Source organism: Oncorhynchus clarkii, chromosome 5, assembly GCF_045791955.1.
Source record: "Oncorhynchus clarkii lewisi isolate Uvic-CL-2024 chromosome 5, UVic_Ocla_1.0, whole genome shotgun sequence".
NCBI classification, from domain to species: Eukaryota; Metazoa; Chordata; class Actinopteri; order Salmoniformes; family Salmonidae; genus Oncorhynchus; species Oncorhynchus clarkii.
In genome coordinates, this window is record NC_092151.1 from 92845644 (window position 1) to 92860425 (window position 14782).

At 45.5% G+C, this 14782-nt stretch overlaps 1 protein-coding gene across 9 annotated transcripts in view; it reads left to right on the forward strand.

Moving 5' to 3' along the window:
* Positions 1-14782, forward strand: part of LOC139409571 (FERM, RhoGEF and pleckstrin domain protein 2) — an 84747-nt gene that overhangs the window by 43777 nt on the left and 26188 nt on the right. For 6 of the 9 annotated variants that reach the window (XR_011634427.1, XR_011634429.1, XM_071154925.1 and 3 more), the window contains exons 14-18: positions 12537-12730; positions 13100-13189; positions 13393-13526; positions 14178-14259; positions 14534-14771. Coding sequence is in view for 6 of the 9 variants with exons in the window: in XM_071154925.1 (XP_071011026.1) it covers positions 12537-12730; positions 13100-13189; positions 13393-13526; positions 14178-14259; positions 14534-14771 (738 nt within the window). In the remaining 3 variants the exon portion in view is untranslated. The remainder of the gene's footprint in view (positions 1-12536; positions 12731-13099; positions 13190-13392; positions 13527-14177; positions 14260-14533; positions 14772-14782) is intronic. The other 3 variants (XR_011634428.1, XM_071154931.1, XM_071154928.1) reach the window with 1 other exon arrangement.

The window sequence follows — 14782 nt, forward strand, 5'->3', positions numbered from 1 at the left end:
CCAGTCACATTTGACCTTTACGAGCCAGCCAGTCACATTCGACCTGTACGAGCCAGCCAGTCACATTCGACCTGTACTAGCCAGCCAGACACATTTGACCTGTACTAGCCAGCCAGACGCATTTGACCTGTACTAGCCAGCCAGACGCATTTGACCTGTACTAGCCAGCCAGACGCATTTGACCTGTACTAGCCAGCCAGACGCATTTGACCTGTACTAGCCAGCCAGACACATTTGACCTGTACTAGCCAGCCAGACGCATTTGACCTGTACTAGCCAGCCAGACGCATTTGACCTTTACTAGCCAGCCAGACGCATTTGACCTTTACTAGCCAGCCAGACGCATTTGACCTTTACTAGCCAGCCAGTCACATTTGACCTTTACTAGTCAGCCAGTCACATTTGACCTTTACTAGTCAGCCAGTCACATTTGACCTTTACTAGCCAGCCAGTCACATTTGACCTTTACTAGCCAGCCAGTCACATTTGACCTTTACTAGTCAGCCATTCACATTTGACCTTTACTAGTCAGCCAGACACATTTGACCTTTACTAGCCAGCCAGTCACATTTGACCTTTACTAGTCAGCCAGTCACATTTGACCTTTACGAGCCAGCCAGTCACATTTGACCTTTACTAGCCAGCCAGTCACATTTGATGCCTTTACTAGCCAGCCAGTCACATTTGATGCCTTTACTAGCCAGCCAGTCACATTTGATGCCTTTACGAGCCAGCCAGTCACATTTGATGCCTTTACGAGCCAGCCAGTCACATTTGACCTGTACGAGCCAGCCAGTCACATTTGACCTGTACTAGCCAGCCAGACACATTTGACCTGTACTAGCCAGCCAGACACATTTGACCTGTACTAGCCAGCCAGACACATTTGACCTGTACTAGCCAGCCAGACGCATTTGACCTTTACTAGCCAGCCAGACGCATTTGACCTTTACTAGCCAGCCAGACGCATTTGACCTTTACTAGCCAGCCAGACGCATTTGACCTTTACTAGTCAGCCAGACGCATTTGACCTGTACTAGTCAGCCAGACGCATTTGACCTGTACTAGCCAGCCAGACGCATTTGACCTGTACTAGCCAGCCAGACGCATTTGACCTTTACTAGTCAGCCAGACGCATTTGACCTTTACTAGTCAGCCAGACGCATTTGACCTTTACTAGTCAGCCAGACGCATTTGACCTTTACTAGTCAGCCAGACGCATTTGACCTTTACTAGTCAGCCAGACGCATTTGACCTTTACTAGCCAGCCAGACACATTTGACCTTTACTAGTCAGCCAGACGCATTTGACCTTTACTAGTCAGCCAGACGCATTTGACTTTTACTAGTCAGCCAGACGCATTTGACCTTTACTAGTCAGCCAGACACATTTGATCTTTTTTAAACAGATCAATTGTAGCACTTACCCAGACATCCTACCTACTAATGACTGTTCTCCCTTTAGCTCTGCTAATGGGTGCTGGCCATGCTTGTGTTATTGAAACCAGATATTTTAAGACCCTTTTTATGCCTCATAACAGTGGTCTGGCATTACAGCCATCAGCTCACGTTGCATCGCACGACTCAGTAACAGTAAGAGCACAATACTGAAGTCCTAAGTGGTCGAGTACAGGGATAGAACGAATATAATATTGCTTGCCTATGTGGCTGTACTTAATAATTGGAGAGTTATTTGATGGGATACGGTTGCTATCATATCCCCCTAGCATACAGCGATGGCTCTAAAGTTGTTGGTGGTTTTGAATCTGTCGGTACCATTATGGTGACTCTATTTTTTGTCCGCTCTGCCGTACCACTACGCTACACAGTCTTTGACCGTGCGTTGATTTGGCCTTTGTCACAGCTCTGTAGTGTTAGGCACTTTGTATTTAGCCTTTGTCACAGCTCTGACGTGTTAGGCACTTTGCATTTAGCCTTTGTCACAGCTCTGTAGTGTTAGGCACTTTGCATTTAGCCTTTGTCACAGCTCTGTAGTGTTAGGCACTTTGCATTTAGCCTTTATGTCACAGCTCTGTAGTGTTAGGCACTTTGCATTTAGCCTTTGTCACAGCTCTATAGTGTTAGGCACTTTGCATTTAGCCTTTATGTCACAGCTCTATAGTGTTAGGCACTTTGCATTTAGCCTTTGTCACAGCTCTGTAGTGTTAGGCACTTTGCATTTAGCCTTTGTCACAGCTCTGTAGTGTTAGGCACTTTGCATTTAGCCTTTGTCACAGCTCTATAGTGTTAGGCACTTTGCATTTAGCCTTTGTCACAGCTCTATAGTGTTAGGCACTTTGCATTTAGCCTTTGTCACAGCTCTGTAGTGTTAGGCACTTTGCATTTAGCCTTTGTTTCACAGATCTGTAGTGTTAGGCACTTTGCATTTAGCCTTTGTCACAGCTCTGTAGTGTTAGGCACTTTGTATTTAGCCTTTGTCACAGCTCTGTAGTGTTAGGCACTTTGCATTTAGCCTTTGTTTCACAGATCTGTAGTGTTAGGCACTTTGCATTTAGCCTTTGTTTCACAGCTCTATAGTGTTAGGCACTTTGTATTTAGCCTTTGTCACAGCTCTATAGTGTTAGGCACTTTGCATTTAGCCTTTGTGTCACAGCTCTATAGTGTTAGGCACTTTGCATTTAGCCTTTGTGTCACAGCTCTATAGTGTTAGGCACTTTGCATTTAGCCTTTGTCACAGCTCTATAGTGTTAGGCACTTTGCATTTAGCCTTTATGTCACAGCTCTATAGTGTTAGGCACTTTGCATTTAGCCTTTGTCACAGCTCTATAGTGTTAGGCACTTTGCATTTAGCCTTTGTCACAGCTCTATAGTGTTAGGCACTTTGCATTTAGCCTTTGTCACAGCTCTGTAGTGTTAGGCACTTTGCATTTAGCCTTTGTCACAGCTCTGTAGTGTTAGGCACTTTGTATTTAGCCTTTGTCACAGCTCTGTAGTGTTAGGCACTTTGCATTTAGCCTTTGTCACAGCTCTATAGTGTTAGGCACTTTGCATTTAGCCTTTGTCACAGCTCTATAGTGTTAGGCACTTTGCATTTAGCCTTTGTCACAGCTCTGTAGTGTTAGGCACTTTGCATTTCGAATCCTTAATCTTTTACTTTTTTTTTAAAGGAAAATATTTCTTATGTGTTCAAGACACGTGTTGCTTATTCAGAATAAGACATAAAAATGTATTGCGACGTGAATGTTGGGAGGAGAATATTTCTCCAGATGATTAGTATTGATTGTCTGTCATTCTGAAGAATATATTAGTTCACCGTTGTTGAGGTTCGATGCATGGATGCAGGTTTAGACTTAATCCAGCTTTGATTTTAAATATATATAAATAAATATATATAAATATATAAATATAATCGATTTTGATTCAGGGGATTCAGACTGTAGCCGTCTCTGTGACTTGAATATATGTGTTCTTTGTCTAAATTTAACACCCCTGAAAGTAAATTAGATTTTTAATTTTAACAGCACTTTTCATAATTTATAGTGTAGTATTTTACTTAATTTTATTTTTTTTAAATAGTAGGCAACAATATGTGATTTGTCACATGCTTTTCTGAATCAGAGATTAATATTTGTGTCATACCACTCAGATCTCAGGGGTAGTAATGAAATCGATGCTGTTCCTTCATTAGTGTAACACAGTCTCGTAAATCCTTCATTGGCGTAACACAGTCCAGTAGTATGTCAGTGTATTCTCTGTCAGAGGTTATACAGGCCTCTGGGACTGTTATAACATACAGATATATAGCACACTGCTGCTAAAGATAGAAATTCAACATGGTTTGCATCCCAAATGACACCCTAATCCCTACATAGTGCACTACTTTAGACCAGAGCCCTATGGCACCCTATTCCCTACATAGTGCACTACTTTAGACCAAAGCCCTATGGCACCCTATTCCCTACATAGTGCACTACTTTAGACCAGAGCCCTATGGCACCCTATTCCCTATATAGTGCACTACTTTTGACCAGAGCCCTCCTATAAAGGCACTACAATGTGTGTTTTTATAGAGCCTTTATATCATGCTACTACTGTCTTGGAAGATTTTGTTCCATTGAGACATCTGCTGGTCCATAATAACCTGGACTTTCCTGTCCGTTAGTGAGTAACGGAGTAACACACCTCAGTCTGGGGTTCATGTAAGGTACTGGGTTAACAGAGTATTAGGCTATATCGTTCTGTCGTTCTGCCCCTGAACAAGGCAGTTAACCCACTTCCTAGGCCGTCATATCGCAGAGTTTTTTTTTTTATGAAGAAAATATGTAGACGAATGAAACGAGGACACAAGCACATTGTAGATTTGAGTCGGTGTAGATTTCAGTTTAAAGAATGCAGGCAGTGTTCTGCTGAGGCAGTGTTATATACACACACCACAGCCAACAACGTGAATGTACTTTTAACAAACCCATGTAACAAAATATGACGTTTCTCCTTCAGTAATAACAGTAGCTTGTATGCCAATAGATTACCAACTGTTTAGATGTCTTAAAGCGAAGGTAGAAGCCCTCAGTAAACAGTAAGAAGCATTTATACTTAGTCTGGTTTATATTCCTTCAGTGGAAGTCATGGGGAATCAATGAAGTTCTTAACAGAGTGATGATGATGAGGTTTTACGATGTCACCATATCATTGTGCAGGAAGTGTTTTTTTTTTGTATCTGTTACTTTCATCTGATCGTTTACTGTAAACATGTTGCATGAGATTTTATACACAGTCTATAATGACTTCCTGTAGCTGCGTCTGAGGCACTTCAAGACAATAACACTAACAGCCTCAGGAAACGAGGGACATTTCTCACGTTGGTCCTTAATCTTGTCACTTTTTTTTATATAACCTGCCATTTTGAGATTCATCTTAGCAGTTCATTTTATTATTATTTTTTCTTCTAACTATAATATCATCTGATGAATGAACGGATATACAGCTGTAGCCATTGGGTCCAGTCCAGTGACGTATTGTGGTGTTGACATCCAAGCCACAGTTATGTGTTGGGTTTCTGCTCGGGTCGGAGTAGGGAACAGTGTGGAGGTGCCATGGTAAATAAAGTCCCGTTGAACCGACGTAGAGTTTGAGTCCCAAATGGCAACCAATTCCCTACTTAGTGCACAATGGGCCTTGGTTAAAAAGTAGTGCACTTACATGGGGAATAGGGTGCCTGTTTTTGGGGGGGCGTAACCATAGAAACGGAGTCAGCGGAGTGTTTCTCTACTTTGTTATGAGGAGGAAATTACATCATCAATCTAAACTCTCCAAGTCCCATTTTTTTTAATTTCCTGTCATTTGAAGCCGCTAGCTTTAATCTACCCCAAAAGGCCTCTGACTTGGCGTTCTGCAACGCAAACTGTTCTGTTTTCAGTACGTTTTTAGAACACAAATCTATTTGGATTTGTCATCTGTAGCACAGTAGAGTCTGCTCACTCTGAAGGTTATTTAAAAAAAAAAAAAAATGGTCATTTAGCAGACGCTCTTATCCAGAGCGACTTGGGGTTTAAGTGCTTTGCTCAAGGGCACATTGACAGATAAAATAATTCACGTCGTCGGCTTGGCGACGCTAAACCAGCTGTGGTCTATGGACTTTTGTCTGTACTGTTTTGACTAATGTTGCTCAATTCCTTAAGCCTTTTTATTGTTTGCCTCATTCACTTAATATGTATTCATATAATGGACTGCGGATGCTTAGAGGTGAATTTTAAGATTGTTTTTAAATATTTTGCTGAATTTTCTACATTAATGTCAAAATGGTGTTTTGGGGGGGGGTGGGGGGTAGTATATTTTGAGTGATTTCTACATGCGTTTATGAATGTAAAAGTGGGGGGGGGGGAGTATATTTGAGTGATTTCTACATGATTGTTAAAATGGGGGTGGTGGGTGTATTCCACATGCGTTTATGAATGTGAAAAGGGCTGGGTACATTTTGTATTTCTTTAAACCACTTGGCGATCAAGAAAACAAACTAATATTTTAGCTGTTGAGTAAAACTGCTACGCTACATCGTTTCTATTTTCTAAAACTCTACAACCCAGGTTCTCATTGTCATTTTGGTCGAATGCCCCCCCCCCCCCCCCCGTAAAAGGGTTCATAGAAGTGCGCTTGCGGAGCCTCGCTCTCTACCATCACAAGTGAGTCAAACAGCAGTCCTCTGAGCCTCCTAGAGAGGGTCGGGTCAAAGTTCAAATACCCAGAAAACACACACACAAAACAAAAGAATGCACAGATGGAGACCTTTGACCTGCGGTTGTTGACCTCTGTTAGAACATTCTGTCTTTGATTCGTGGCCTGCAGATCCCCCCCCCCCCACCCCCCACACCTCTCTTGAATCAAGTGCATGGTGTACTAAGAGACAATTATTCACCTAGCTTTTGATCTACTGTAGCTTGCAACTTACAATGGCATCAAATAATGCAACTTGCATTTCTTAATCAACATGTATGGTTACTGATTCTAAACTAAGTGTACTCTTACGGTTTTGTATGTTTCTCCTCTTAAGAATAAAGGAATCACTTTTTGGGTATCTTATTTTATTTTTTTAAATGTCAGACTTAAAATTTATTTTTGACATTTTGTTGATTTTACTTTCCATCAAGGAAGCAGAGAATCATGTGCAGAAGAGGTTTTGGTGATCAATTCTGTGGCTTTGAAATTTGAATAGTCCTCTACTGAACTTCACAGCCATCAACTGGATTATTAATTTTCTTTTCATGTTAGTGGATATTGTTATATTGGTTAAACGGATGGTCCCGACAACAAAGTGTTGATTCAATACTGTTTAAACTGATGGATTTTTAGCTACAGCTAAAACCTGCCTATTCATCCCACTAAGACTGACTCTTCACCTTGTCCAGGAGTGGAGGTGGAATGCTAGAAGTGTCGTCTGCACGCGAGAGGCTTTAGAGAGATGAATTTGGACGGACCAGTTCACATTGTGCTCGCTCCACCTAACCCTACCTCAAACCCTCTAACCCTCAAGCAGCTACCCTGAACCCTCTAATGTTGCAGTGTTTAGTTAGACACCAGCGCTGTGGACCTCACACTCAGAGGGGTGGGGGGGGGGGGGGACGGCTAGTGTTTTTACCTGGTCTGGTACACCTTAGAGAAGTATACCACAATCTCAATAGGTCAATAGGTCAAAAATACATTAATAACAGTATCTGGTTTTGGGGAGACATTTTGATCATTTAATTCTATATCCTTTCGGAAATTGCTACCATTTTTAATGTTACATGTCACTATCATTCCTATGGTTTTGTGTAACCACGGTGCCTGGCCAGAGCATGTCGTTTAGGATTAAGGCTTCATCTGGGGCTTAAAATGCAGGAGCTGTCTGCTTTGTTTAGAATTAGAGAATACAAACACATGTTCCTTATTTTAATCTAGGCCGTGTTCCAAGTGGCCCCCTATTCCCTATATAGTGCACTACTGTTTAACCAGAGCCCTAGGGCTGCTCCTCAAATACAACATTCCACAGCCTGTGCACATGCTCCCTGTTTAGACAGGCTCTCTGCCAAGTCATTCCACACAGCAAACCCCAACTCCCCCCTTCCTGTGACAGGACTGTCCGTCTCCACTCCCCCCTTCCAGGACTGTCTGTCTCCACTCCCCCCTTCCTGTGACAGGACTGTCCGTCTCCACTCCCCCCTTCCAGGACTGTCTGTCTCCACTCCCCCCTTCCAGGACTGTCTGTCTCCACTCCCCCCTTCCAGGACTGTCTGTCTCCACTCCCCCCTTCCAGGACTGTCTGTCTCCACTCCCCCCTTCCAGGACTGTCTGTCTCCACTCCCCCCTTCCAGGACTGTCTGTCTCCACTCCCCCCTTCCAGGACTGTCTGTCTCCACTCCCCCCTTCCAGGACTGTCTGTCTCCACTCCCCCCTTCCAGGACTGTCTGTCTCCACTCCCCCCTTCCAGGACTGTCTGTCTCCACTCCCCCCTTCCAGGACTGTCTGTCTCCACTCCCCCCTTCCAGGACTGTCTGTCTCCACTCCCCCCCTTCCAGGACTGTCTGTCTCCACTCCCCCCTTCCAGGACTGTCCGTCTCCACTCCCCCCTTCCAGGACTGTCCGTCTCCACTCCCCCCCTTCCAGGACTGTCCGTCTCCACTCCCCCCCTTCCAGGACTGTCCGTCTCCACTCCCCCCCTTCCAGGACTGTCCGTCTCCACTCCCCCCCTTCCAGGACTGTCCGTCTCCACTCCCCCCCTTCCAGGACTGTCCGTCTCCACTCCCCCCCTTCCAGGACTGTCCGTCTCCACTCCCCCCCTTCCAGGACTGTCCGTCTCCACTCCCCCCCTTCCAGGACTGTCCGTCTCCACTCCCCCCCTTCCAGGACTGTCCGTCTCCACTCCCCCCCTTCCAGGACTGTCCGTCTCCACTCCCCCCCTTCCAGGACTGTCCGTCTCCACTCCCCCCCTTCCAGGACTGTCCGTCTCCACTCCCCCCCTTCCAGGACTGTCCGTCTCCACTCCCCCCCTTCCAGGACTGTCCGTCTCCCCTCCCCCCCTTCCAGGACTGTCCGTCTCCACTCCCCCCCTTCCAGGACTGTCCGTCTCCACTCCCCCCCCTTCCAGGACTGTCCGTCTCCACTCTCCCCTTCCAGGACTGTCCGTCTCCACTCTCCCCTTCCAGGACTGTCCGTCTCCACTCTCCGGACAGTCCTGTCACAGGAAGGAGAGAGTGGAGACGGACAGTCCTGTCACAGGACTGTCCGTCTCCACTCCCCCCCCCTTCCTGTGACAGGACTGTCCGTCTCCACTCTCCCCTTCCTGTGACAGGACTGTCCGTCTCCACTCCCCCCCTTCCTGTGACAGGACTGTCCGTCTCCACTCCCCCCCTTCCTGTGACAGGACTGTCCGTCTCCACTCTCCCCTTCCTGTGACCCCCCCCCCCCCCCCCTCCCCACACACACACTCCTCTCCATCTGTAGAGACTTTAGACCAGGGATCATCAACTAGATTCAGCTGCGGGCTGATTTTATATATTTTTTTCTTGAGTGGATGGTCAGGGGCTGGAACATAATTACAAATAAGTGGTAGACTGAAGTTGACCTCAAGAAGTCCAAACAGATATGTCTGACCAAAACAGTCATTTCAAACCTTGTTTACATTAGTATACGATCACGTCTCTCTGTGTGTGGGAATATTTGAATACAGATTTCCAAAATGAAAATCACTTGTAGCTGATTTCCTGGTGTTGTACAGTCTGTTATGTCCCATTCTGTGTAGAGGGACTGCAGGTTGTGCTATCTATCTTATCTCCTCAGTCGCCGCCCGTCCTGTGTTGTCTCCCGTGGGGCTGTAAAACAGTTAAACTATAAACCACCGCCTGTCTGCCAGGCCAGGCCGCCGCCGGGCTGTTCCGAGCCGTGACTCAGGGAACTGTTTCCAGGTCGGAGAGGAATCTTATTTTTTTTTTCTCTTCCTGGTGTGTCGTTCTGTTTCTCTTCTGTGAGAAATGGGAGAACAGCTCTGACTTCCTGTCAGGAAGAGTTCAACCAAAACGTCTAGCTGGTGTGGAGTTTGATTCTCTCCACTTCCTCCAATAGGGAATCATCACACCGCAGACTCCTCTAATAGGGAATCTTCACACCGCAGACTCCTCCTAATAGGGAATCTTCACACCGCAGACTCCTCCCAATAGGGAATCTTCACACCGCAGACTCCTCCCAATAGGGAATCTTCACACCGCAGACTCCTCCCAATAGGGAATCTTCACACCGCAGACTCCTCCCAATAGGGAATCTTCACACCGCAGACTCCTCCCAATAGGGAATCTTCACACCGCAGACTCCTCCCAATAGGGAATCTTCACACCGCAGACTCCTCCCAATAGGGAATCTTCACATCGCAGACTCCTCCCAATAGGGAATCTTCACATCGCAGACTCCTCCCAATAGGGAATCTTCACACCGCAGACTCCTCCCAATAGGGAATCTTCACACCGCAGACTCCTCCCAATAGGGAATCTTCACATCGCAGACTCCTCCCAATAGGGAATCTTCACACCGCAGACTCCTCCCAATAGGGAATCTTCACACCGCAGACTCCTCCCAATAGGGAATCTTCACACCGCAGACTCCTCCCAATAGGGAATCTTCACACCGCAGACTCCTCCCAATAGGGAATCATCACACCGCAGACTCCTCCAATAGGGAATCATCACACCGCAGACTCCTCCAATAGGGAATCATCACACCGCAGACTCTGGGTCCTTCCCAAATGGCACCCTATTCCATGCACTACTTTTAACTGGGGCCCATGGGGATTAGGGTGCCATTTGGGAAGCAGCTTCAGTTCTCGAATGTAATTCGCTTCATATAAGAGCTGGTGATAAATCATTCTAGTGGACTGCAGCTCTGAAAACAATGGCTGGAGAGAGAATGTGGGAGCCATTATCTTTCTCTATTCATGTTAAAGTGTGTGTGAGCGTGTGTGAGAGAGTGAGCGTGTGTGAGAGAGTGAGCGTGTGAGAGAGAGTGAGCGTGTGAGAGAGAGTGAGCGTGTGAGAGAGAGTGAGCGTGTGAGAGAGAGTGAGCGTGTGAGAGAGAGTGAGCGTGTGAGAGAGAGTGAGCGTGTGAGAGAGAGTGAGCGTGTGAGAGAGAGTGAGCGTGTGAGAGAGAGTGAGCGAGCGTGTGAGAGAGAGTGAGCGAGCGTGTGAGAGAGAGTGAGCGAGCGTGTGAGAGAGAGTGAGCGAGCGTGTGAGAGAGAGTGAGCGAGCGTGTGAGAGAGAGTGAGCGAGCGTGTGAGAGAGAGTGAGTGAGCGAGCGTGTGAGAGAGAGTGAGTGAGCGAGCGTGTGAGAGAGAGTGAGTGAGCGAGCGTGTGAGAGAGAGTGAGTGAGCGAGCGTGTGAGAGAGTGAGTGAGCGAGCGTGTGAGAGAGAGTGAGTGAGCGAGCGTGTGAGAGAGAGTGAGTGAGCGAGCGTGTGAGAGAGAGTGAGTGAGCGAGCGTGTGAGAGAGAGTGAGTGAGAGAGCGAGAGAGAGAGAGTGAGTGAGCGAGCGTGTGAGAGAGAGTGAGTGAGCGAGCGTGTGAGAGAGAGTGAGTGAGCGAGCGTGTGAGAGAGAGTGAGTGAGCGAGCGTGTGAGAGAGAGTGAGTGAGCGAGCGTGTGAGAGAGAGTGAGTGAGCGAGCGTGTGAGAGAGAGTGAGCGAGCGTGTGAGAGAGAGTGAGCGTGTGAGAGAGAGAGTGAGCGTGTGAGAGAGAGAGTGAGCGTGTGAGAGAGAGAGTGAGCGTGTGAGAGAGAGAGTGAGCGTGTGTGAGAGAGCGTGAGCGTGTGAGAGTCATATAGTTAACAGCCTGTTTCTAATGAAGAACACAGGACATTGTTATATAGTTAACAGCCTGTTTCTATTGAAGAACACAGGACATTGTCATATAGTTAACAGCCTGTTTCTATTGAAGAACACAGGACGTTGTCATATAGTTAACAGCCTGTTTCTATGGAAGAACACAGGACGTTGTCATATAGTTAACAGCCTGTTTCTAATGAAGAACACAGGACGTTGTCATATAGTTAACAGCCTGTTTCTAATGAAGAACACAGGACGTTGTCATATAGTTAACAGCCTGTTTCTTTATGGTTCTGTCAAATGGGATAATACAGTTTGGATGAGCAATAATACCTTTTATTAGCATATTTAATCTTTAAAAAAAAAAATGTTTTATTCAAGTAGGTCCAAGTGTATTCTCGACTCTGTACCTATTTCCTGAATGAAGTGGCCTTTCCCCTCTTCTGTGATTTCCTGTTGTTGCCTGGATATTCCTCCCACCTTTTTCCAAAGCAGAGACTTGTACAGTATAGAGCAGATCCCTCCTGCTCCCCTAAGCACCTCTCTCCCTGCTGCCTCCTGTGGGATTCATTTAGAAATATACAAGATTATTTTCATGTCATGTTAGGGTAGGGTGTGTTGTTTTCACTCATGCTGTGTGTGTGTGTAGATACTTTTTTTTGGGGGGGGGGGGGGATAACAGAGGAGAGACGATGTGGTACTCCGTGTTGTCTGTCTCATTCGTGGGTTTCATATATTTACTACATAATCAAAAGTATGTGGACACCTGCTCGTCGAACATCTCCTTCTAAAATCAGGGGCATTAATATGGAGTTGGTCCCCCCCTTTGCTGCTATAACAGCCTCCACTCCTCTGGGAAGGCTTTCCACTAGATGTTGGAACATTGCTGCTATAACAGCCTCCACTCCTCTGGGAAGGCTTTCCACTAGATGTTGGAACATTGCTGTGGGGACTTACTTCCATTCAACCACAAGAGCATTAGTGAGGTCGGACATTGATGTTGGACGATTAGACCTGGCTGCATGGTTGTGTGTTCGATTCTTACCTGTCAGCAACGGGTGTGGCTGAAATAGCTGAATCCACTGATTTGAAGGGGTGTCCACATACTTCTGTCTGTGTGTGTGTGTATATAGTGTGCAGCAGAGATGGAATATGAATTCAATCATTTAGAATTTGTATACACACGTTTTGAAATGTCATTCATAGTTTGACTTGTTTTCGTTGCTCTTTCCCGTCTCCCAGGGTCCTCTATGGACAGCCCCCAGCTCTCCCCGTTCAACTCCAAGAGCTCTCCCCTCTGCCTGTCCCCTTCCTTCCAGATGTCTACGCTGAGTCTCCCTGGGGCAGGCCAGGCTCCCTCGCCCCTACAGAGCCCCATCCTGAGTGAGGTGGGCACCAACAGGCTAGAGGAGGAGGAGGAGGAGGGCAGGAGGAAGGTACACTGCCTGCCTCTATTGATCTGTCAGTTGATTAATTCATCAACCTGTCATTCAATCACATTTTGTTTTAGGTGGATTTTTTTAATGTATTTTTTTTATATGGTGATTGGGTGTGAAGTTTTGTTAAATCATAATTGTAAGAGATAACAAACTGTCCTTTCCTCTTAAAATAAATAGATTTTAAATTGTTTCTAGAGGCCTGTGCTTTGCAATTTGCGCACAGTAATGTTGCATGAGAATTTTATCAGGGCCAAATTCACTTTATTTTAATCTTTATGAGCTATATTTTCCATAAAGCTGTTTTGATTATTTCCTGAATACTGTGTGTATCCAGTGTTGACATGACCTGATGGTCTCATTCCTCAGCGATATCCCACTGACAAGGCCTACTTCATTGCCAAAGAGATTCTAACCACAGAGAGGACCTACCTGAAAGACCTAGAGGTCATCACAGTGGTGAGCGATACACGCAGTGTGTGTGTTTCATCTGTGGCTGTGTACAGTATTATGTTGTTTTTTACTGCGGTAGCCTGGTCCCAGATCAGTTTGTGCAGTCTCTCGCCATAAGAATATGCTGCACAACCCAAACAGATCTGGAACAAGGCTTGTGTTTTTAATGCTAAAAATCTGTCTTTTTTCTCTTTCACTTCCCCCGTCAGTGGTTCCGCAGCGCGGTGATCAAAGAGAACGCCATGCCAGAGGGGCTGATGACCCTGCTGTTCTCCAACATCGACCCCATTTACGAGTTCCACCGGGGGTTCCTCAAGGAGGTCGACCAGAGACTAGCTTTATGGTCAGTGCTGCTCTCATGTATCTACATATGTAAAACATTAGACTAATCTACATATGTAAAACATTAGACTAATCTACATATATAAAACATTAGACTAATCTACATATATAAAACAGACTAATGCTGTGGTAATCTACATAAAACATTAGACTAATGCTGTGGTAATCTACATATATAAAACAGACTAATGCTGTGGTAATCTACATATATAAAACAGACTAATGCTGTGGTAATCTATATATGTAAAACAGACTAATGCTGTGGTAATCTACATATATAAAACAGACTAATCTACATATATAAAACAGACTAATCTACATATATAAAACAGACTAATGCTGTGGTAATCTGCATATGTAAAACAGACTAATCTACATATGTAAAACAGACTAATGCTGTGGTAATCTACATATGTAAAACATACTAATCTACATATGTAAAACAGACTAATGCTGTGGTAATCTGCATATATAAACATTAGACTAATGCTGTTATACTAAGCCTTCTGAGAAAGGGAAGAGTACGGCAACACTGAAAGATGGAACGCAGCAATTATATTTATTTAAAAAAAAAAACTTGATATTTTTTTACTGTCAAAGCTAAGGTATGTTGTCAAAAGTATTTATTTTTGGGGGGTTTGTTTGTGACCAGGGAGGGGCGCTCTAACGCTCATGTGAAGGGAGACTACCAGAGGATTGGAGACGTCATGCTGAGGAACATGTGTGCTCTCAAGGTGAGACTGGACTCCTGTCACCACCTGGTTGTTCAGACGGGTTACTGCTACACACTATAGTCAGATGGGAGACTGCTGCTGTACGAAACAGGGATGGAAAGTGATGGGATAAACCGTCTTAACTCCCATTGTCATGTGTAAGCTTAGTACTGCATCTGTTTACATTATGTTGGGAAGTGATTTTAAACACGGTGTCCACACTACTCAGACCATTACCGTGTTTTTATAAAGGGATCCCTGCTTTGAGCTTGTTGTTTCATGCTTCTCTCCTCAGGAGTTCACCAACTACCTGCAGAAACATGACGAGGTGCTCACCGAGCTGGAGAAGGCCACCAAGCGCCTGAAGAAGCTGGAGACGGTGTATAAGGAGTTTGAGCTTCAGAAGGTGTGTTACCTGCCTCTCAACACGTTCCTGCTGAAGCCCATCCAGCGCCTCATGCACTACAAACTGATCCTAGAGAGACTGTGTAAACACTACAGCCCAGACCACCCCGACCACAACAACTGCAGAGGTGAGAATGCT